The 22518-nt window shown below is 44.1% G+C and overlaps 1 protein-coding gene across 1 annotated transcript in view; it reads right to left on the bottom strand.

The window, feature by feature from the left end:
* The window catches only part of NFATC2 (nuclear factor of activated T cells 2), a gene marked incomplete at its 5' end in the record, with an annotated part of 81706 nt that overhangs the window by 30301 nt on the left and 28887 nt on the right, over positions 1–22518 (bottom strand). Inside the window, 2 exons of the mRNA XM_082065787.1 lie at positions 172–227; positions 13439–13579. Of these exons, the coding sequence (XP_081921913.1) occupies positions 172–227; positions 13439–13579 (197 nt within the window). The remainder of the gene's footprint in view (positions 1–171; positions 228–13438; positions 13580–22518) is intronic.

Below are 22518 nucleotides of genomic sequence, written 5' to 3'. Positions count from 1 at the left end.
ATAGTTTCTTTTTGCAACACATTTGCTACTGAAGCATTTGACATTTGTTCGTCACAGCAGTAAGACAGCTGTTCTTTCTGCTTTTGAGATGCTCTTTGAAAACTACCCCTTGAATACAACTAGCTGTCTGAGAAGCTCAAGGGGAGGACATCCAATGTTTTGCATACTTACAGGCTGGCTCTTATCTTTGTCCACTGTTGCCTCCATTTCCCAGATCTGCTGCCCATCTAGAATGATATAACAATATTAACCTCTCTGTATTTTCTTTTTATCATAAAGCTTGACTTAAAAAAGGAAACAAATTAAGGGCATTGAGTTAGCAAAGTTCTCAAAATGGACTTAAATTCATTTCACCTTCACAGTCCTAACCAAAAGCAACAGCATTTAATTTAAAAATATCATTGAACACTTCTCTTGCCAGGAAAAAGCTTACATACATATTAAAAGGAAATGTTTTTGTAGAAATTAGCCAAACTGAGGAATGAAATATTTAGCACAGGTACAACATCTGCTTTTTAGCACACTCGATTTCAGCCAGCTTGACTGATGGAGGGCACCAGAAGGTCAGATAACTCATTAATGGTCACATTTGATCAGCAGCTCAGCAAACTTCCCGCTATTTTAAGCTAAGACCACACGGCTCCCCACTAGTGTTGTAAATGGTGGAATGGGCAAAGAGCTGGAGGAAGGACCAGCAAAAGATCCATATCTTGCATGGGGTATGTGAAGATGGAAGCAAGCAAACCAAGCCGCCTCGGGGCTGATTTTCAGAGGCGCTGCACAGTGAAACCAGAAGATGCTCTGAATTCTCATGGGATCACAGATTTTTCCTGTAGTTCAACAGGGATGGATTCATACCATATCAGGAAACCAGCTACATAGGGTGCTTGATTTCTGTTATGGATGCCTTCTTACTATTTATACTCACTTCTTATAAGTGCAATATGAAACCTCAGCATGTGATACCTATTGATACATCTCTTCTGATTGAGGAACAAGCCCAACATCTCCGACAGTGGATCCACCACCGCGGGCTGTGACAAAGCACCAAATATTCACCATACTTGGTCTAAAAGCACCTCATCGTGTGTGCGACAGCCTCTACCTCTGAACCACTGTGAGTCTTTCTGCTCTTAATTACAACCAGGCACCCTGTCTCCATTGCGTTACAAAAAATCGTATCTATAGAGGAAAATAAAATCTGATCCCCTTGTATGGAATACCAAAGTAACCCCTGTGCTATAAGAGTACAGCAGTAGTAACAGGACAGTTAGGATGTTTGTACACAGACACTGGGTGCTTCATCTGGCTACAAATATTCTTTAAATCTACTGTCGTCCACACTTCCCAGAAACATCTTTTAGCAGTGCCTTACTTATTTTTATTTGTTTTTTTAGAATTTAATCTCTACTCCTTCGATTTTTCTATTCTGGAGAGCCTTTTAGCCAAGCAAATTCCAGAAGGAAAATACTAATGGCAAAAAAAAAAACAAAAAACACCTCATACCTTTCTGAAAGTTCAATTTTAAAATGAATAGGGGACATGTATCCAAACGAACCGATGTGACTTGAAATACTGCAGCCGCGAGGCTGGTGTTTGCTTTCGAGAGGGGGAGGCAGCTCCCGGGCGCGCTTCTGCGGGGGTTGCCCAGACTGCGCGCCCAGGGCTACAAGTCTCCTAAAACCAGCCCTTTTCACAGGGTTTTTTTATTTTTCCCAATTCTTGGAAATTCTGCAAGAGCTGCTTTTGTCCTCTGTTATTTAAGTACTTCTGCTTCTGGCAAAAAGGGAAATGAAAGAGTATTTTTAAATGCATTCTGCATCTTTTTTTCTGTTGTTTTCCTCTTTGTTCTCGGCCCGGCGTGGACAATGAGCTGACAGATGTGTGCAGCTCCCTGGGCGGCCTCTCCCCAATGGGGACTGCTGCTCCATGGCTGGGCCCATGGCCCCTGGAGGATGCTGTCTGCTCCAGTCCCCAGTCCTTTCAGTCCATTTTACACTGGGCAGGACATCACCTCCCCCAGCACCCTACGCCTGAGACACCCCTGCTGTGCTTTGGCCCCTAAACATGCAGGAGGGAGAGCAGGAATTTCCCTGAGTCCATCCTCAACATTGTACCCCTTCCTCCCCCAAGACAGGTGGGCTGCCGGGGGCTTGGGCAGGTGGGGCAGGAGTGGGCACACAGCCCTGGCTGGGCCTCTCCACCTCCCACTCCTCTGTCCTTCCCACTAGAGAAGTGGAAACAATGGAGGAATAGCTGGAAATTTGTCTCCCTCCATTGTTTGGCTCCTCCATCTGTGAGGAAGAGCCTCATGGGGGAGAGAGGAGTAGAGCGAGCGAGCCAGGCCTCCAAACACCTCACGTCACTACCACCACGGTACATACACTGGTGCAAACAGAAAACACTATTTTTTTTTTTCTAAGTGTTTTGAGTTCCTCCACAGTGACTCAGTTGTCTTTTCTGCGCTAACACACGGATCAGTGATGGGCCTAAGCAAGCTGTGTAACGAGAGCAGGCAAGGCTCTCGCCCGGTTTGCTGTTTAGCCCTCACATCCCAAAGGACCGCTGTGCAAAGGAGTGGAAAATACTCCGTTATTTAACAATAAGCATTTGTTTTGGCCACTGCTCTGGACTGCTGCAGGTTAAATCTATACCCCTATTAATGCAGCTAACTCTTCATGGTTCTTGAAATGGTAAACATCTTGGGGAAAGGGAAAACCAGCAAATACTAAATGCATTGTCTGGTGACAAGGCAGTAAATATTTAATGGGAGGATTCCTCTTCTAGGTGATCTTTGTGAAAAGAAACCACCATAGTACATTAAGGAAGCTCTCCCCAACCCTAAAAAAAACCAAAACAAACCCCAAAGAGAAATTTTTATAGTTCTCTGAGGAAAAGAGGAGGGAAAAGGAAACACCAAATTATGTTATAAAATAAGAGCTCTGATAGAGACACACATCGGGAGCTGACTAAGCAATGCAGTATGGAGCTGTCCTGACAACACGGACAGCCAAGCAGGAATACTTGATGTTGGTTTTCCTCCATGCAGAATGTTTTCATTTTTGTTTCTGTATTGCTAAATTCAAACAGTCTGTACAGATACAGCAGCACTAACTTCACAAAGGAGGTAGAAATCAAAAGGATTTGTTGGTCCAAAATGCATAAAATAAAGGAGGAATGGGCCTCCATGTCATCTGCTTTATTCAAGAGGCCTGTGAAACATATGCAACCACAACCACAGCGGATTTGATTTAGTAACCAAGCCACTGAAATTGCACTAAAAGCTAATGAAGCCAACCGTAAAAATCAAATTATATTTAGGCTGAGTCCAAAGTCTGTGGGGATTAAGAGTAAGAACGAGAATAAGCCAAATCAATCAAGAAATAAATGTATTTCGGGTTATCGTTCTAATGATGATAGATGCTTCTGTTTGGATATATTATGCTCGTGGCTGCTAAACAGGTTTTTAACAAATCTGTCATCAGCAGCAATCCCTGTTCTTTAAGCACCAAAGCCCTGTTGAATATATCCACTCTGCAGCTCACTCCCTGACCTTTACGCTTAAATATCATGACGTGGCTCCATCTGTCTCACTGCTTCACTTTTATAGTTGCGAATGTACAAACTTCAGTTCGAGACAATCAATATTGGCTTTTCTTTCAACCCCTCTGGATACACACATTACAGTGACCTATTGGCAGAAGGAAGGGGACATGAATAAACAAAAAATACAACCACATTCAGAAATCTCTCTACTTTAACCTGTCCTTTTTGCCACTAATGAAAAGAAATCTTTTGCTTATCACGCTCAGAGAGTTAACAGAGAGCAGGAAGAATAAATTGAAAAGTCTAAGGCTTGTCTGTAGGACAATTTGAGGAAATTTTAAACAGAGAAAACTTCCAAACTGTCAATGCATTTATAATCTTCAAACTGAGTGCAAATGATAAATTTTTGAGGGGAAAATTAAAGTGAATTTTTGAAGGAAAACATGGGCAAAAATGGGATTTTTATTGTAAAGATACTCTAAAAATTGTCATACTGATATGATGGCAGAGCACAGGCCTCAGTGCAAAGCATGTGTCACAACTTGGGTACTCCAAAGTTGGCCATTTTCTCCAGTGCCACTGTTGTGACCCAGGTGGTGCTTAAATGCTGCAGATGCATTTTGCTTTGAGCAGGACACTGGGCTCAATGACCTCCTGAGGTCCCTTCTGGCCTTAATTACCCTGTAATTCTGTCATGCCACAAACAGGACAAATGACCGAGAACCAGCTTGACTAATAACTTAATCTCAAGTCTACAAGTACAGATAGCTGTTAACTGCTTACAGTTAAACCTGCTTCAACGGGAGAGGGGTAAGAAAGCTGCAAAAGAGCAATAGCATTGTTTTTGGTGAAGTACTTTGAGAGCGCCCAGATGCAGAGAGCGGGTGCTCTGCAAGTCGCAGCCAGCGCGGGGCTGTCCCAGCAGCGATCCACGCCAGCCAGGGCCCTGCAAGGATGTCCCAGGGCATGTGTGGATCGCACCAGAGCTCGGTGCCAGGTCTCTGTGTGTGGCGTGTCTCAGATTCTACCTCCACAATGGGGAATTCAATCCGCACCTCTGAAAACAGCAGCAGTTCCACTAAAGATGATAAAATATTTTTGGACCTAGACCCTGAGGTCTTACCAGCCATGGCTGCTTCATGCAATATTTTTACTGTTGTGGTTCCCTGCTCACTTAATGGTTTGCCTTAGTTGGCAAGTCTTTAACACCGCAGGTCAGTGAAATGTTCAGGAAATAGAGATTTTTGTGCTGCTTCAGGGCTATGAGACTTAGCATTAAACCCTGGTGAGAGATCTGATTGTGTCAGCACTCTTTGGAGGAATGAATGAGTTGTTGGAAGAAAGTAATTCTACCCTCTCTAACTCAAACTATGATCATACCAAAAGTCTTGCTTGAAACTTCGGGGAAAATCAAAACGTCAGTCTGCATTAGGAACATTTTGCGTGATTCTCTGCAGCCCCTTATAGGGCTTTTTTTAATTAGCCAATTAAAGGTTTTCTGAACCAGTTACAGCCTTTACACATTATTCACGATCCCTTACTCATGACTTTGGGGTCAGTAACTAGCAGAGAAACAAACTTACTGCTTTATTTGAACAAGCATGACTGATGGACTGAGAGGGTCAGGAAATTTTCTTTGCAGTTCTCTCCAGTTGAAGACTAAGTCTACTATTGTGCCAATCCTGTATGTGATTCTGTGCCTGCATGTGATTTTATGCTTGAAAATGTACATTGCTTTTCAGTCAAGCATTACACAAATTACTTAATGAACAACCTGTTACCTTTTTCCCAGGCAGCAAACCATGCCAGCTCCCCAAAGAAACTGAGCCTGGTCGGTAGAGGGGCAGCTGCTCCGACTACACATTTCCGCAGAGCTCCCTTCGGGCTTCTGATGAATTGTCCCTATTCACTCTGTTTCTTGGAAGGTCTTCCAAAAAAGCACAGCGATTATCTCTGTCAGCTTTTATCAGGAGATGACAAGCATCTCTGGAAAACAGTCAAGGTTTTTTAGAGCCACTCCAAGAACCAAGTAAACAACGATGAACGCTTTCCAGCAGAACAGACACCGCTTCTGAGATGTGGAAACCTTATGGGTAGGGAAACACTCACACAAAGTCTCTGCTGCTCTTTTCAGGGGTGAATTCTCACTTCAGCTGGGAAGTTATTCTGCTTCATGTCAGTGCAAGGTTGCTCAGCACCTGGTCCTGAGGAGTTGTCTCCTTCTGTGCTTTTACTTCAGAACAGTTTTCAAACTTTAGAGCACACACAGCATGAATGAATTTAAAACTCACAAAAGCAGAGCTATTGAATTTTTCACTGAACTTGATTTCCACGGATATCTTTTCCTTTCTGAAGCAAGACTGCCCACTGCAGTTAATGCAGCTCTGTTTATGATGAGCTGAGGCCAGTGCCTTCATTTCACTGAGGACAGAAGTTTGAGTCACCAAGGCCAAAGATACAAGTCGAGGTCTGGGAGGTAAAAGGCCAATGGATTAGTCATCCGCCATCCAGCCCAGCCCCGAATCTGACATTTTGCACAGTGAGAACAAGTCTAGAGGAGAGTTCTCCCCAGCTATTGTTGAAGAATTCATTTCATGCTAAAATAAAGCATAAACACAGTAGTTGAGTAGTGAAGCAGCAGGGGCAGCCTGTCATTCCAGAGCTCTTCCAAGTGATTCCTTATGCCAATTCATCTAAATAGATTTGTTGTTTTTTTCAAGATTATACGTGTGTTTGTGTGTGTGTGTGTGTGTATAAATTATTAAACAAAAGCTCCTCTCAAAATAAAACCACTGGGAACCTCCATGTAATAAAATGAGTCACACCAGGATGCGATGACTAAGTGGGAGAATAGGGAATTCCACTCCCCATGCCAGCTTTTTACATGATCAATTTTCTGTCAACAGGTGATGGGAGCTTGTCTCTCTGCCTTTTGTTTATTCCAAATAATATGTTTATTTTTTAATATTCTCTTCAAACAATTAAGATTCAAAGCTGAATAATCAGGACCAGGCACACTTCCACTAGGCGCCCCCATAGTAAACAGCGAGCCAGGGAATCCAGGCCAGTAGTGGCTGCCTGTGTTAATAAGGATTTACCAGCTGTAAAATTCCAAAATCTTGTGTCATACAGGGAAACCTTCCAAAACACTGGATTCCACCCTGTCTCGCTGAGTCTCTAACAGCTATGGCAACTTCGTTTCTGCAGCCACACTCTTTTGCATTTTTGTGTGTGTGATCCTTAGATTTTTTCCTGTTTTGCAGTGTTTTTCTGGGATCCCAAATTTAATGTCTGACAATTGCCCCATGGGATTACAAGAACACCTGGGGCAGGCAACACATTTCATCCAGGGGTAAACCTGTGGGGAAGAAGGTTTGCTGGGTTTTCATCAGCTAGAGCAGCAAGGAAAAGCAGAAGGTTTCCCGTTTATCCCGAAACTTTCTAATCTGCACAGCAAAGAAGGGGAAACTCTAATCTTCCTGACTGCTACTGGTAATACCTTGCTGCTGCCTTCTTCTGGTGCATTGCACGGCATGAGGAGTTAAGCTGCAAGGTGATCACCTTTAGCTAATGCAAAAATCAGATGCCACCAGGCAGAGACATCTATAATTTATTCCCCACGTTCATCCTATCGCTCCACAGATTCAGAGCAGAGATGTGCATCCAGCTTTAGATGCTGGACTCCGGCCACAGACTGCATGGAGCAGTGCCTGTGCGCTCATTCTCAAACTGCCGACAGAACAGCAAGACAGCAAATGTATTTCATATACTTTCTGTAGAACCTCACATGTTGCAAACAAATTGAATCATTTAAGATTACAGTATCACTCTCAGTTTTGCTGTCTTTATAACTAATCCCAGATATTTGTGCTTTTTTTTCCTTAGCCTTTCCCATTAAAAAACAAACAAAAAACCCCAAACATTTGTTTTTCTTCCTCATATGTTGGGCTTTTGTTTCAGGTTGAGACACCTTAAAAACCTACACTATAATGCATGGTCAGCAGTGGACCATGTCTCTGAGTTATGATCCTAGTTCTAAGATATGTTCTGTTCCCCTCACTTCTCCATAGCTTAAATGTTCTATTTCAGTTCATTAATTTAGAAAGTCAGTGAGAGTACTGTTTGCCTGGGCTAGATAGCAAATATCTCTGTTGGATGGATCTGGGGGGGAAAAAAAAAAAAAAGTTTTAAAAATCCCCAAACCTTCTCGTGTCTTTTTTATCTGTAATTTGCCTGAAAAAATGGCATCATTAATTTTGCATCATTAAGTTCAAAGAGATAATTGTTGAAAATAGTTTGCTATTTTTTGCATTCCCGGGGAGTTTCTTGATCTTTCATGGAACTGTCAGACTATTAACAGGCGTTTAGTTCCCTGTTTGGGGCATGGTGAGACATTTCAGACTTGACACAACAGAGAATGGGACCATTACTGTAACAGTCTTACAATGTCCTTTCACATTTCCCACAAAGGACCACGATCCTCAGCCATAGTTCCTCACTGTCATCAAAACCAATACGCAAGCCACATTCTGTTCTCATTATACATGCCATAACGCCATCCCATCACAGTTTGCTATAGTGAGTTGTCTTGGCCAGAAGACTGGTGTTTTAAGTCATTTGGCTGATTTTGAGCAGATCCATATCAAGTTGTACAATTACAACACATATGGGCTGTAAAAGGCATCACCTGTAAAAGGGCTCACCTGCTGTAGCTATTAGCATCCTAAGAAACCACTGTCATGAAAATATCACTGAGGTGACAGGGACGCAGAAACTCAAGGGAAAAATAAACTAGAACTCTATTGCTTGAATCTAGAGCTGGAAAGGTTTATTTTTGTCAAATGGACTTTGAGTGTTTGTGCTTCAGAGGCCTTGACAGCTGCATCAGTTCAAAGGGCACAGAGAGCACCACCTCCTCGCTTTACACGGCAAGGCCGAACTGCAAGATTTATGGTGGATCTACTCCAGAGACGTATGCTTTCTGTTTGGGTTGTTCCTCCACCACCCACATTGTCCTAGCGATGATTCACGGTGTCCATGTGGCCACCATAAGAGTTTGGCAGGGGAAAGCACAGTCCATTTGCACTTTTCTCCCAGAGAAACACGAAACTCCTCTATCACTCGCAGCAGAGCAGCGGTAACCAGTACACAAATGGGAGTAAACACAACGCAACCAACAACATCCGACTTGCAAACTGTTACATGACAATTAAAACAAATAAAAGGGGGAATTCCAAAGGTTTTCTTTTTTTAGCTGCATTTTAAGATCTGGGCCCCAACCAAACGCTAACACCCTTGACCTTTAGCATATTCCAAATCCTTGATAGCCATAAGACTGCTTTTCAAGCTTTCTCTTGCAGATCAAAATTAAAAGAATACGTGCACTTGAAAAATTTCTATCTGTACAATCTGATCTAGTTGCTTCCCCTGACCTATTTTTATTTAGCTGGGCTCAGTTATGTGTCTCTGAGTTCAGATCTTCAAATGCCTTCAGCCAAACTCTGCTTTTGTGTGCTGGACTGACTCTACTGAATTCGTGAGTTCCTCTGGCTTATAGCAGCTACTGATTACAATCTTTCATCAGGAAGAGATAACAAAAAGAACTCAAAACTATGATGTCTGCATGGTGATAAACCTTATCATTAAGAAAATGAATGCTATCTAGTCATCAGCATTTAAAAGCTCAAATACTTTATCCCCTCGCTCGCACACAGCGCTGAGCTCCAGCCCCTTCATTTTGCTTCCTGCTGCCATTTCCTCTCACAAGCCTAAAATGAGAGACTTTTACAGACTTCTGATCGGTGAGCTCATTGCAATAGTTCATCGTTCGTGTAATACAACAAGGCAGTTATTTTCAAAATGACATGCCCGAATAATCTCTGGAATATTTTCCAGGTATTTCTAGGGGAAAAATATACACATCCGTAGTGCTGTGTAACAAATAAGGAAAAAACATTAATTACTGCTCTTAGAAGCATGTTGTATTTTCGTCACAAATATGAACAGTTCTACATTTCCCTGCATTGCTAGAAGTGAGTAAAGAATTGCCTACAAGATCCAGAGGGAACTGAAATAGGTTTTGAGTATCTGTCTGAGGGATAAAACCTAATTTACAATTGTGAGCCCCACCAGCAGCTTCCTCAGTTTTGCAAGACACATGGACTAGCACCTTCTCAGCACCTGCTTCACTAGAGACACTGAGCCAGACCCCAGGTTCAAGGCACACCCAGGTTTTGGAGCTGTGAAACAAGGATATCTCACTGCACAAAGATACCTGCACAATGGTTTTTGTAGAAAAAACAAATCTTACTCTCGTCTTACACACTGGACAAGCAAGCCAAGTCCAGGAGCTCTATGGAATACAGCATGCCAAAAGCTATTAGATGCTTATCCACACTATTGCTCTCACTGTTGTTGCTACTAGTAGAGCTAAAACTGGTGGCAAAAGTGGGAAATCAAATACCACTTGCTAGCACAGACAAGGCTTGTTGAGCTGTGAAAATGAAACTCAAAGAGAACCACGTTTCCCCTGCAAGCTGGTGCATCTTCCTGCCTTCACAAAGGTGCAATTCTGTCTCAGGCTCCCCGTGCTCTGGATGAGGGCGCAACAAGGACAGGGCCACGCCAGCGATGCATGATCCACCCACCAGCATGTTTATTGTGGCTTACTTTGCTTCTGAGCAGCTTATCAGCGCTTTTTGCAAGGCGCTGTGCAGATTGGATCTGCAGCGAGCGAGCTCCCCGAGGCGAGCACGAGATCCACCTCCTCCCTGCACCCAGCGACGTTTCTAATTGATAAATCAGGCTGCAGAACTGGCCCTTTTTGTTCCGTGTTCATGAAACCTAATGCAACAAAGACTAAGCGTGGACACAGTAATGATAATTAAAATTGTCTACGATTTATGAAGAGTGAAGTTGAAAGTCACAGGTGCATAAGACCCTAAATTTCAGGCAGGCTGGGACACTCATTAACCACTGACAAGCCAAGCACAAAGGCTTAACTCTCAATCTGCTGCAGTCAGCCAGAGTCAGATCAGCTCCTGCATGATGTGCATATCCAGCTCGACTTCTTAACCTTCCTCACCTTAAGATATACCTATTAAAGAAAGCAATCTTCACTTAAAAGCACTTCAGGGCATAACTGTAAGAGGTATCACTGCATTATAAAGCAGTGCACGGATATACAGAGAACAAGCTCGCCTTCAGCACAGAGCAGAATCCCCCAGATAACCCACTGCAAACGACACAGAATTCTGATTTAGACCAAAGATTTGACTCTGGGCCTCCCATCCTCTAAATTCCCCCTCTGCCAATCGTTTGTCTGAAGTGCAGCAGACTGAGACTGCCTGCAGAGCCCCGGGGCGGTGGGGAGGCAGGAGATGGAACACCAGCACACAAATCCCTGCTCCAGACTGGGCACTGCTGCTGGGATAAGTCCTGACTCTACACTAACAGGAGGTAAAAAAGAAAAAAAAATAAATAAAAATAAAGACAGTTTCTCCAGCAGTGAAGAAAAGCTTAAGATTTAGTGTGGAAAATGTTGTTGTTCTTTTTACTTTCTAACATCTATTCCAGCCAGAGCCTTCTCTGCTCTTCTATGGAAATAGGGGCAGGGCATTTTGAATGTTTCCTCGAAATGGCATTAAGAGCTACCTCCTTTCGGTCTATCATCTCCTTTAGTTACTGCAAAACGCTCCTGGGGCAGGTACCGTCGCGGGCTGCCAAGCGTGTTCCCGCGCACCTTCAGGATTCGCTGGCGTTGACGGAACAGCGGCAGCACAGCAGGAAGGAGTAAACACACGGGCTTCCAAGGAAATACAGGGTGCCAAGGAAACTGCTCGGACTGCACCGCCTCATCTGAACCTGCACAGTTCAGAGGCCCAAGAGCCTTTCATTTTTGCTTTAAAATAGCACAGCTTGCTGGTGGTACACGAAGAAACTGGGACCCACAGCATGCCCAGATACATTGATTTTTGGCTCAATTCTTACTTTTTGCCATAGCCATTAGCCCATAAATCATGCATATGCTCTTCACTTGGCCAATGCAATGTCTTAAATTCCTTGTAAGTCACTGAATATGTCACTTAAGCTGCCTCTAGCTTAGTTTACCAACAGAAAACTCAGGAATAACATGTCTTCTTAACAGCACAAAAGGACTGAGAAGTTTACATAGAACAGGCTGCTGCTCTTTTGTACTGCAGAGTCCTGAAATCAACAGGAGTAAAGGATGGCACAATGTGGCCCTTCATATTTGAAGAGTGCTTTTTTGACCCCTGGACATTGTCATTATCCCTGCAGAGCACATTATTTAGAATACAAAAATCAGGTCTAATGAAGGGTAAGTTAAACAAGTCCAGATCATTTACAAAGAAACAAGTGTCCATTTGCAAAAGCCTTAGAAAATCCAATAAAATACACGTGCTGCTTAGTGAGGTGAGATGAAATGCCTGCATGCGTGTATTACAAAAGAAACAATTCAGTTCTGAAAAGAAACCCATTTAACTAACTACAGCAGAAAGCATTGGTTTGTGTTTCCTCCTGTAAACAAGAAAACCTGGATTTCTGCTGCCCACCTTAACCATTTGATCATGCTAAGCTTATTTTGAGTTAGCAATCAGGTAATGTTTATCATAGCACACCACTATGAAAACACAATATGGAGCGCTCAGCAAAGGCTGTAAAGGTGATGCTAGGTAACTAAATAACTCACAGTAGCCATTCTTTATTGCTATTATTTATATTAATCCAACACCATTCAAGGCTCAGGACCACCTAGTACTGGCTCTGTGCAAGATGAACAAGTAAGCAGAGGAGGTGGAAAGACAGAATATACAACCTGCCACCCACTTCCCCACCGTGGTTACTCAAGAGCTAGCAAGACTACCTGAAAACTTTGGCAAGATATGTTTTAAAACAAGAAGCTCTACTACTCAAAAAAGTAGCACTGGGCTGTAACAGGGGAGTTTTCTCTTTGAATTGAATTTGATTTGTTTTGCTACAGTCTGACCCTTCCTTTTGCAGATTCCTCCCTCGAGGACCCACTTGGGAGCAGTTGTATGTGGCTATGCAGGGCAAGCTGGTGACTGCCTGCTCGGGCAGCGGGACAGATGAATTCATATGTACAGGCTTAGGTGGCTGCATGGTTTCAACCGGTGCTTGTAACGGTAACGCTGGGGAGATGCAAACCTGCACACAATGAAGCAGGGCAAGGTTCAGTGCTATGTTTCAGGGGGACGTGGTAAAGTTAGAGACAAATCCTCCAGAGAGCTAAGCAGCTTCAAACTGTTTTTTTTTCTAAGATGCAATATGGAAATTAGCAGTGTAAAAATATCTGAAAATAATATGGAAGAGGAAGTGATATGTTATTGTAACTCAATATATGTATAAAAATAATTTTACTTTGATATAAAAATATACATTATGCAAATTTTTTCCTCAAAGACTTCCAAAGGGAAGAAATTTCAACCTTTGCCTGTAGTTCATGTCAACAAAAACTGTTAATTTCCATTACGATTTCTACAGCAGCGTTCACAAAACATCAGACTGAACAAGCATACAGGAACACGTAACAGTCATTCCATTTCTTTGATAATGCATCCTGTTCATGCTGATTCTCAGCGTCTATACTCTTGTGAAACTTCCCCATGACATGGTTTTCATTTACTCCTCAACAGCGGCTGAAAGGCCAATAACACAAACATTTGCTCCCAGGTCTAATTTTACTCACATGGTTAAGTCAAGTGATTTGGTTTTACCTACATGAACTTGGGTGGAATTACTCACTTGAGTAGAGCACAAATCTTAGGATGAGACCATGAGACACAACAGCACTATAGATTGGTCTTATCACATTAGGGAGAGTTGGAAAAAAAAAAACCCAGACCTGCCTTACCTGATGTTTTCTCTGTGAACACCACCTTGGACTCCGCTGTGAAATTCTGTCCAGTCAGGATCATCTGTTGTCCTCCATAAACGAGGCAGCTGTCAATATCTTGTCTTTCAACCATCGGAAGTTCATGAGCAGACCTTTGGGCTGTGGGCAAATTGCAGACATGAATGAAACCAACTCTGTTTTACCAGGACTTTCCAAATCTTCCCAGAACTATCCACAGATCGATCTTGTCATCGTTACCATCCGCTGACTGCCAAAGCAGCTTCTCCAGGCTGCTAAATTTGGGTTTGAGAGGGAAAAATAAACTTACTCAAGGCATTTTATTTGGAAACATTCAGGAGCTGGCTGCAGCCTTTCGGCTGTGCTGGCCTTACTCCTTGTCCTTGAGAAAGGACAGCTTGGATGAATGAGCTGGAACTTGCCCATGTCTGTTTCCAAAGAAATGGCCAAATTTTCAAGTGCAGGCACACTACAGCCCTGGAGCCCAAAAATTCCACCTGCAGAGAGGATTCCACTGAATAACACTGAATTCCTTCAGAAAAAAAAAAAAAAAATTAAAATAAACCTCTTCTACAAAAGCTCACTGCCGCCTACACAACAGGGACTACGCCGGGCCTGGAACAGTCCGTGTGCCAAGCAAAGCCCCGTTTCCGTGCGCAGGCATCGAGCCTTGTGCACACAACAAGAGGGACGATCGCAAAGCCGTGCTCGTGTTGGTGAGCAGAGCTCACACTGGGACTTGCTGTGGTCTGGGCTTTGTGCAAGCATGTTTTGCAGAGGCTTGAACATTGAAGGAACACCCTGTGTTACACACTGAGTTTGATTATAAAAGGCAAGGAAGGAAAAGGCAGGGTGGAATCCAGATGTGCATGTACATGGTCAAGGATTTCTAATGTCTTTACTGTTCTTGGCCCCAAACTTGGAGGGTGATTTTAGCAAGTTATTCTCTCTTTCCTCAGCCAGAAAACCAGGATAGCATCATCTCTCTGCCTCCTTCCCTCCCATCCCATTAAAACAGCCATTTGCACGGTTAGAAAAGATTCAGAGGATCCTGGTCACCATCCCTGAAAGCCCATTCCAACTGTTTGCTAACAAGCGGCGGGAGCTGAAGAAAGTGAAGATGCGAGAATTGTTCTCCACAATGCAGACAGCTGGAAAATATCAAGAGCTTCCCTGTGACCAGACCAGGTGGGCAGCAGTTTGGGTCTGGTGAACTGCGAGTTCATGACCCGCACTCAAACTCCTCCAGATTCATCCACCCCAACTGGAAAGGCCTCTAGAGGATGCCGCTCATCTATTTCACAGCTGCCTTGGCTGGATTTTAACTTTCTCTGACAAAAAGCCTGCTCCCAAGGGTCCCTGAGCACTGGTGTCTTCCCTTCACTGAACACCGTTGGCTACTGAGCCAAAATAAAGGAAATATTATCCTACATGTTCAGGCTGTGCTTTCTGTGACCTGCTCCCAGCCCTGTTACTGCCATGCAACCATCAGAAAGCTGAAAACCCACCAGCTCTTGGCCGTGGTAAGAGCTGTACGGAGTTTCTCACCGCACGGAGAAAATGCTGGAGTATTTGGTGGGAAAACAAGCATTAAACCTTCCAGACAGGTGTCTGTAGAAGAGCAGAGCTACTTTTCCAGCAAGAGCAAGCTCAGCTGCAGCCTTTCTGCCAGCCATGACACAGAGTTTTTGCTCTTGTTAAAAATATAGATAGCTCAATATTTATAAGTTTCTTGTGCCATTCGAGAGGCATTTTTTTTGGAGTCTATTTAAAACAACCTCATGACTCATTGTTCCCTTCAAATATATAATAACAGCTGGGCTAAGATACTGCCAATTAAGAATATATATTCAGATTATTTTCACAGAAGCTGCTAACTTCTTTCACATGGCTGTATGATTAATTTCTTTCCCTAAATAGTCAAATTTTTGATGAGTTTATAATTGGATTTGTCACAAAGACAGATTTGTAACCTCAAAAGCTTAAGAGTAAATAGCAATCATTGAAAACATGTCTACAATAGTCAAGAGAAAATATATTTAAGCTTTGCCCTGGACACCGTTTATTCCTATTCAATCCACAAATTTCACTTCCAAAGTACCCCACATCCTCAAAATCCAGATTGATCTACGTCTCCTTCAGACTTCAGTGTGTTAATAGAGAGCTTTGTACCTGACATCCCACAGATCAGTGGTTCTCAAGGCTTTTTTGGGACGAGGAAGAACAAATTTTAGCCTGGAAATAACCGTCTGACTCATCTTAATTACATTTGGATCTCAGTAAGTTGGAAATCGCTGCCGAAGACCAAACCTCTGTCCAACTTCCATAGAGCGCAGTGTTTGTGTACGCTGCAACCTACCAGGGAGCCGGGAGGGCAGCCGGTCCGCGGACAACGAGCATCCCAGCTCTTAGGAAATGCCAAAACCCTCCTGCCACCCTCAGCCGAGCGGGGTGACCCCAGCAGCGGCCTGTAAACGACAGGCAGGGTGTCCCACGCATGCCCCGGTGCCGCTCCGCGCTGCCCACGGCAGCCAGGTTCATGCACAGCACGAGTGGGCAACGGGCATCTCCAAAATCGCTTTTGCCCTGACCCAGGCTTGGTCAGGCCTGTAGGTGTTTAAAAAAAACCTCCACTTTTCACTTTCCAAGATCTCTTTTTTTTTTTACTGAGGCCTATTAGAAGGCTTCACCCCATTCCACATTTCCACCAGTAAGGAGGCTCAAGGTTCAGCATGGAGCTGCCTCAATAGGATTACTTTTTTTCCCCCCTCTGCAAGAAATATTAATTGCCAATAAATCCCCTTCCTCTAAGGCTCATGATGGGTGGACTGCATGCAATAATTTCACACTCTTCCTTCTCTTCCCCCAGGGGTTGGCACTTCATAAAGTGACCTACAGCTACTGGAGTTTATGAGCTTTGAATAAACAAAACGCTGTTGATTTAACCGGATGGGGTGTTTACTTTCAATAGGAACAGTTACTGACATAAGGCAGCAAAGCAAATGCTATAGAAATACTCACACTTGGCCTGAAGCAGTGTGTCAACCTATTAACAGGGGACATTATTTTTCTGTTTTATTTGACTGTCTGCAAAAGATGTCATGGACGCATGGTGCCAAGAAATACAATGCACGCGGTGGCACAAGAGAGAAAGGGAGCTGCTGCCTCAGAGCGCTGCATCACCTCCAGCGGGGGCTGAGCCTTTATCCCTTTTATGCCCTGCATAGCCTAAAACTCTGGGCCTGCTTTGCAGGGGATGCACAAGCCTGGCCCCTGGCTGTAAGGAAGTATGCCATAGCATGGTGAAGATGTTTCTTGCTTTCCCACCTGCCTGCAGCATTTGTAATTGTTTCTTTTTTAGGAAAGAGGCTATTGGGTTTCTAGGAGTAAAAAAAGGGATATTTTGAGACAACTGCCTGGATAAATCTGTTGTGCCTCCAAATCTCCCCCAAGAGACTGTTGCTCATAGCTGCTAGAAGGTTCAAAGTGACAATCTCAGCTGTATTCCCTACTGTGCTCCTTAGATGATCCCAGCTCCACCTGAAAGTCCCTTTTCCCCCGTGCTGCCCAGCTCTCCCCATCAGCACTCCTCCTGCATGAATCTCCTGGGACAAGCAGCTCTAGCCCTGCCTGAGCATCGTGTTTCCTTCCACAGGCTTGGAGGGCTCCCAAGCACTGCCTTGTCTTGCCCAAAAGCTGGCTCTTCTTATGAGGAGTCTTAACTGAAGGTAAATGTCTCTTAACAGCCTCCGGAGAGGAACCATCTCTGCAGTCTCTCTCCCTGCATGTGCAATAAGAGTGAGGACTGGATCAGGTAATTAGGCAAAGCAAAAACACTAATATGATCTGCCTCTCACAAGGAACAGAGCAGCACAGGTCTGACCGTCGCTTCCAGAACGAAGGTGTTCTACAGCCTCCAGGTACCAGCGTACCATTTCAGTGCCGCCTTCTGCTGTGTGGCTGGAGGCCTCCATGCAAACCTCTGCATAAACAGAGGCCAAAGAACAGCTGCTGGAGTGAAATCTGCTCCATGCCACCTTTCTACCACCTGCAACACAGGATCCCAAGTTTAGGTTTACCTGTTGTCCTTGTTATCAGTTCAGGAGAGATCTCCTGGGTGATCAAAAGGAGCAGGATTGAGGCACACCTGCAGCACGGTGAGGACAACACTAGTGGCATCGCCAATTACATCTAACTGCCATCATAAGCCAAGTCAATAAACAAATGTGGCTACTTAAAAGAGATGGGTCAAGTGTCAGGTCCCTTCTTGGACCACCCCGGTCCTTCCCCTGCCCAGGGCAGCCCCAGCTCACCCCAGCTTGCTGGAAGCCTTCAAGCCATGACTCACTGCCCCTGCCTTTCCAAACACCCAAAGGCTCTTGGCTCCAGCCACTGATTTCTGTTGGATTTGAGAAGAGCAGAAGAGCTGGTTTTCTGATGCTAAAAAGAAATCCCAAACCCTAGAAGCAATAGCAGAGGTGTAATTTGTTGTGGGATTAATTCTTCCACCTCAGTGCAAACCTCAATGAGCCAAAGTAAATATTTCATTCCTCCTGTCACACTGTGTTTATTCACCACGCGCTGCCTGCCCGTGGCAGGACCGATAGGAGCAGAGCTCCTGTGCCCAATACTTATCCACCGCATTAATGTCCTGAGAGACTTTGATCCCATCCATCACACACTGAAGCACCCTGAGCTTTCTGGTGGGAGGAGAAGCAAAAGCTGGGGAGCTGCAGTATGGGACCAGGGCAGGAGATGTCTCGCAGGCAGGTAGACACCAGTGAGGCACCCTAGAGAGCACCAATCTTCTAATTGGAGGGATAGGATGAATTCTGTCCTGGTGGGAGTATGAGGCAGTAAAAGGCTTAAATGAGAATCAGGTAAATAAAGCAAATTTCCAACCTCGTGAACTATGGGAAACCTTGAAAATGTTATCTAAACGCTACGAAAAAAAAGAACTCCGTATGAATGACAAGTTTCCAATTTGCCAGCAAGACTTAATCAGCAGTTTGCGCAGAGCCATCCAAGAAAAAAGCACCAAAAATAGAGGGCTTTTCTCCACCTCCTCCTCTGCACATAATTTATTTTATGATGTCCTTGCGAAGGAGGAGTGACAAGCACTGATGGCAGCAGTGTCAGATAAGTATGATACTTTCTATGAACTGCAGCCAGCTCACTAAACCCGCATGTGATTAATGACAGGAAAACCATGGCCTCGGTTCACTTCTCTGTCGATCATCTCTGCGGGTATGCACAGCATTTCCCTTTAATCCCTTGTGGAGGAGACCTGCTGAGCTTCAATTATGCTCAGAGATCCACGCTCCGTGCAATGTGCTGGGGTGCTTGCTTTTACCAACAGCAGTACTGCAAACACAAAAACTAAGCGGGAGTTTATTCTCACAGCCTGAAAAAGGGGCGGGCATTTTCCTTCTGACTCAGACTTTCCAGCCTGAAATCTTGCTGCACATTAGAAGTGGCAAATGTTGTCAGAGTTCACTTTTTAAATTCTGTGCTTTAGGAGAAAGAAACATTTTACTTCAGAAAAAGCACCAAGTTTTGTGCCAGCTGTTTTCATAGTAAACTATGTGACTGTCTTGAAGTTGGCATGAAAGGGGAGAAAAATATCTTTAATTAACTGCTACTCTCATAATAATCATAGTTACGGTTAAACTTGCAAATGGGTATCTCCCAAGTGCAGAGACCATTCAGTTCTGCTTTTTTATATCAATAAGCTAGGGCTCCTTCTTGCCTGTCATTGTGTTCCAAGCAGCACAGCTCTCGGCCGAGGAAAAGCACTCGCTGCTCTGCCAAGACAACATTCTTTTACATGACTAGCTCTTTCCTCTGTAGTTATTCATGTGTCACATATCATAGGCTCAGATTGTCTAATATTATGGAAAAATCTACTAGAAGGAGAGAAAAATAAAGGAAACTTCCAGGGAAATTGATTAAAGGGAAATAAGATATTTGAGCCGATTCAGTGGAACAAAATATAGTCAATAATAGAAACTATTTAAATTCCTCAGATGGACACACAGTTCTTGAGTAATAAGTTTTGTTTGGGTTTTTTTTTGGTTTTGTTTCTTTTTTTACCCCCTTGGAATATCTATTATAAGAACAAGATTTTGGATTCCTTCTTTTGTGACAAGTGCAATCGTTTGCATCTCAAGGGATTACACAAAACAAGAACTGTGAGACACTTTGGGAAAGTTTAACCAGGATCCATTAGAATAAAAACTGCGACCCAGTGCGGATGATGCTCCTAAGCCTCGCACTCACCTCTCGCAGACACTTGCATAAAGCAGTTTTTGGTTGCTGACAGCACAGAGTAAAACAAGCTGCCTCGTGGGTGCTGAAGTGGCTGCTCTGAGCTCCCTCCAACTCTGCTCCTTCTCTGCTCCATGATGCTTCGGCCGAGGAGCCAAAACGCAACTCCAGAGATCAAACGCTCACCAAGCAATGAGCTTCAACTCATAGTGAGAGGTAAATCAAAGCAAAGGAATAGGACTAACATTACAAAAATTGTCTTAAAGGTTTGAAAGTAACGATCAGGTCTTGCAAATACCAAAGCCCTCCACGGGTGATTTGCCAAGAGGCTTGTTGTTACTAGGGCTGTATTTGAAGGGACTAGTTAACTCAGTAACTCTTCACATCTGTGATTTCAGCACCTCCTGCAAGAGCGGCTCTGTGATAGCCCTGCCTGCTCAACAAGACCTCACCTACATGAGCTGGCTTATGTCTGTGCCTAAAGCACTGACCTGCACAAGCAGGGATGGACACCTGGGGACACACGACTGCAGCAGGACTGATGGCACCGGGGTGTGCACAGCTGCTATGTGGACCTGTCACCTGTGGATCCCGGGGACATCTCACGTAGCCCTGGTGGGGTTTGCTGCCATTTCATGGCCTCAGCGTGAAGCAACACCCAGGAGAAGGAATTTTTCTCACCTTTCCAGCACCACACCTACAAGACAGGGGGCTTTTTATCCCTAAGTAAGTGATGGCCTGTTGCTACAATTATCAGAGGGTTTTCAAATGCCTTTGCCTCCTCAGCGGCTTCAGAACTAATCAACAGGCGTCAGGAGAAAAAAGCTGCAAGCTGCTGAATGTGCAGGCTTGTCTGGATATGAGGTCCATTTTGAGGCATAACTGATCATTTAACAACATATCACCTCTTTGGTCCTCCCACACAGCTGCCTGGGGAGGAACTTGCTCCGGATGATGCTTTGAACCTGTGAAATCCCCTCCTAAAACCTGTCAAGTGCTGAATGTGACACAGATGAGGTGGAACCAAATTGCCCCGTGAAAAGCAGATACTTCACAGTTCTTGCTTCATTGCAGCTAATGATCTGCTGACACCGGTGGGAGTTTTTAGCCGGGATCGGCTTCTGCTGAGGAGAGCACTCAGCTATTCTGTTGGTAGCAACAGCGCTCTCCAGGGAACCCCACTGGTGGGGAAATGGCCAGTTATCTTAAAGCTGCTACTTACTAAGGCTTTCCCAGCGGGATATTATTAACAGCTACCAGACAGGAGAGGTCTTAGAGGACAGTCCCAGGGGACAAGGGTTCCCAGGTGGCCATGTCAAAAAAAAAAATGGCAAAAAGAAAAAAAAGGGAAAAAAATAGAATCTCAGCAGCACATGAAGGTGGGAGGTGGGACACATGGAGACGATGCCACAGAGCCCCAGCGTGTCCCTTCTCCACTGGGCACCTGAGCTTGCCTGGGACTGAGCTCTGCGACCTGTGCGGATTGTCTGGGAGAGACTGAGATTATCATCCCTAGTGTGAGTTAGCCTGCTGAACCAACCAGTGATTTTAACTGTCTTCCCAGAACTGAGCTGAGATCAGGAAGTGAGACTGAAATGCAAAAACATTGCTAAAAATGCAACATGTATTCTAAATAGAAGACGCTTATTACTCCAGATCATTTTATATCCAAGAGTTCAGAAAAGCACAGTCCTTAACATGTCTCTCCAAATTGCCAGTATATCCCGTATTCCAAAAATAAAACTTTCTTTTTTTCTTGGGGAACAAATAAATTTTTCTTGTAGGAGCTTTGCTGTCTGCTATGCATCCAGCATGTCAATATTTTAACTATAAAAAAATATTAAAATAAGCCATTTATACTCATATCTCCACTCTTAGCTTTTTTATGCCCCTTAAACTCAAAGCAAACACATCTCAGGATAAATGCCTAGACATCTTAAACAAGCCATTGCAAGTAGCAGTCATTGCACGGGCAAATTAGGCGTGCGCATACAATTTGGAAATACGCGACCTTATTCTGTAAACCACAACCAGATTTCAGCTTGAACACTCTTTGGTGATGGGCACAAATACAATGTGCAATTGTGGAAGGGTCTTAGAACTGCCTGACTAACTCCTACTTGCATTTCCTCTAGGAGAATTTGCGTAAGTGGGATGTGATCTGCAGGGCTCCCTGTGTGACCCAGGGACCAGCCACCCTCTGCTCTGGGCTGGTGCTGTTTTTCCATACAGTGTATGTATGAGTTACACCTGCAGTTTTCTCCACTGGGTAGCTCCCAATTTTGGGCAGGGATGGGCTGTTTCCACTTGGAAAAGAAATTGAGGGAGAAGGCAGGTGGCCCTTTGCCGCGATTCCCTTCCTATCCACAGGAGCTGCAGTTTGTTGAACGTTTCCTTTAGCAAATGGGCCTTTGTTTCGGCGGGGACATGTTTGGGGTGGAGGCCACTATTGTTTCAGCCACCTGGTCCCATAAAGGATTGTAAGGATTCGTAACTGTTTCCTACGGAGAAAGGTGGTGTCTACTCCCACTGTCGTCCCTTCTCCATCACCTCGCCTGGTAGCTTCACTCAGCTGGAAAAGTGCTCTGACAGTTGGTATCTTCTCATAATCATTGCCAAGAGACCACACATACCCATCATCCTCTCCTTAACCTTGCCTTGTTTATTAATTTCTACTGTTTTATTCAAAGCTGCCATCAATAATTCACTGGTCACAATTTCTCTTGACTTCCCATCCAAAATTGGATCCTCTCTTATTCTAAGCTGTTGTTATTTAAGTAAAGCCTGCATCTCATTAAATAAAGCTCACACAT

This window comes from Streptopelia decaocto, assembly GCF_964273445.1.
Source record: "Streptopelia decaocto genome assembly, chromosome: 14".
NCBI lineage: Eukaryota > Metazoa > Chordata > Aves > Columbiformes > Columbidae > Streptopelia > Streptopelia decaocto.
The sequence above is the reverse complement of the archived record's forward strand: the minus strand, read 5'-3'. Positions and strand labels throughout refer to the sequence as shown.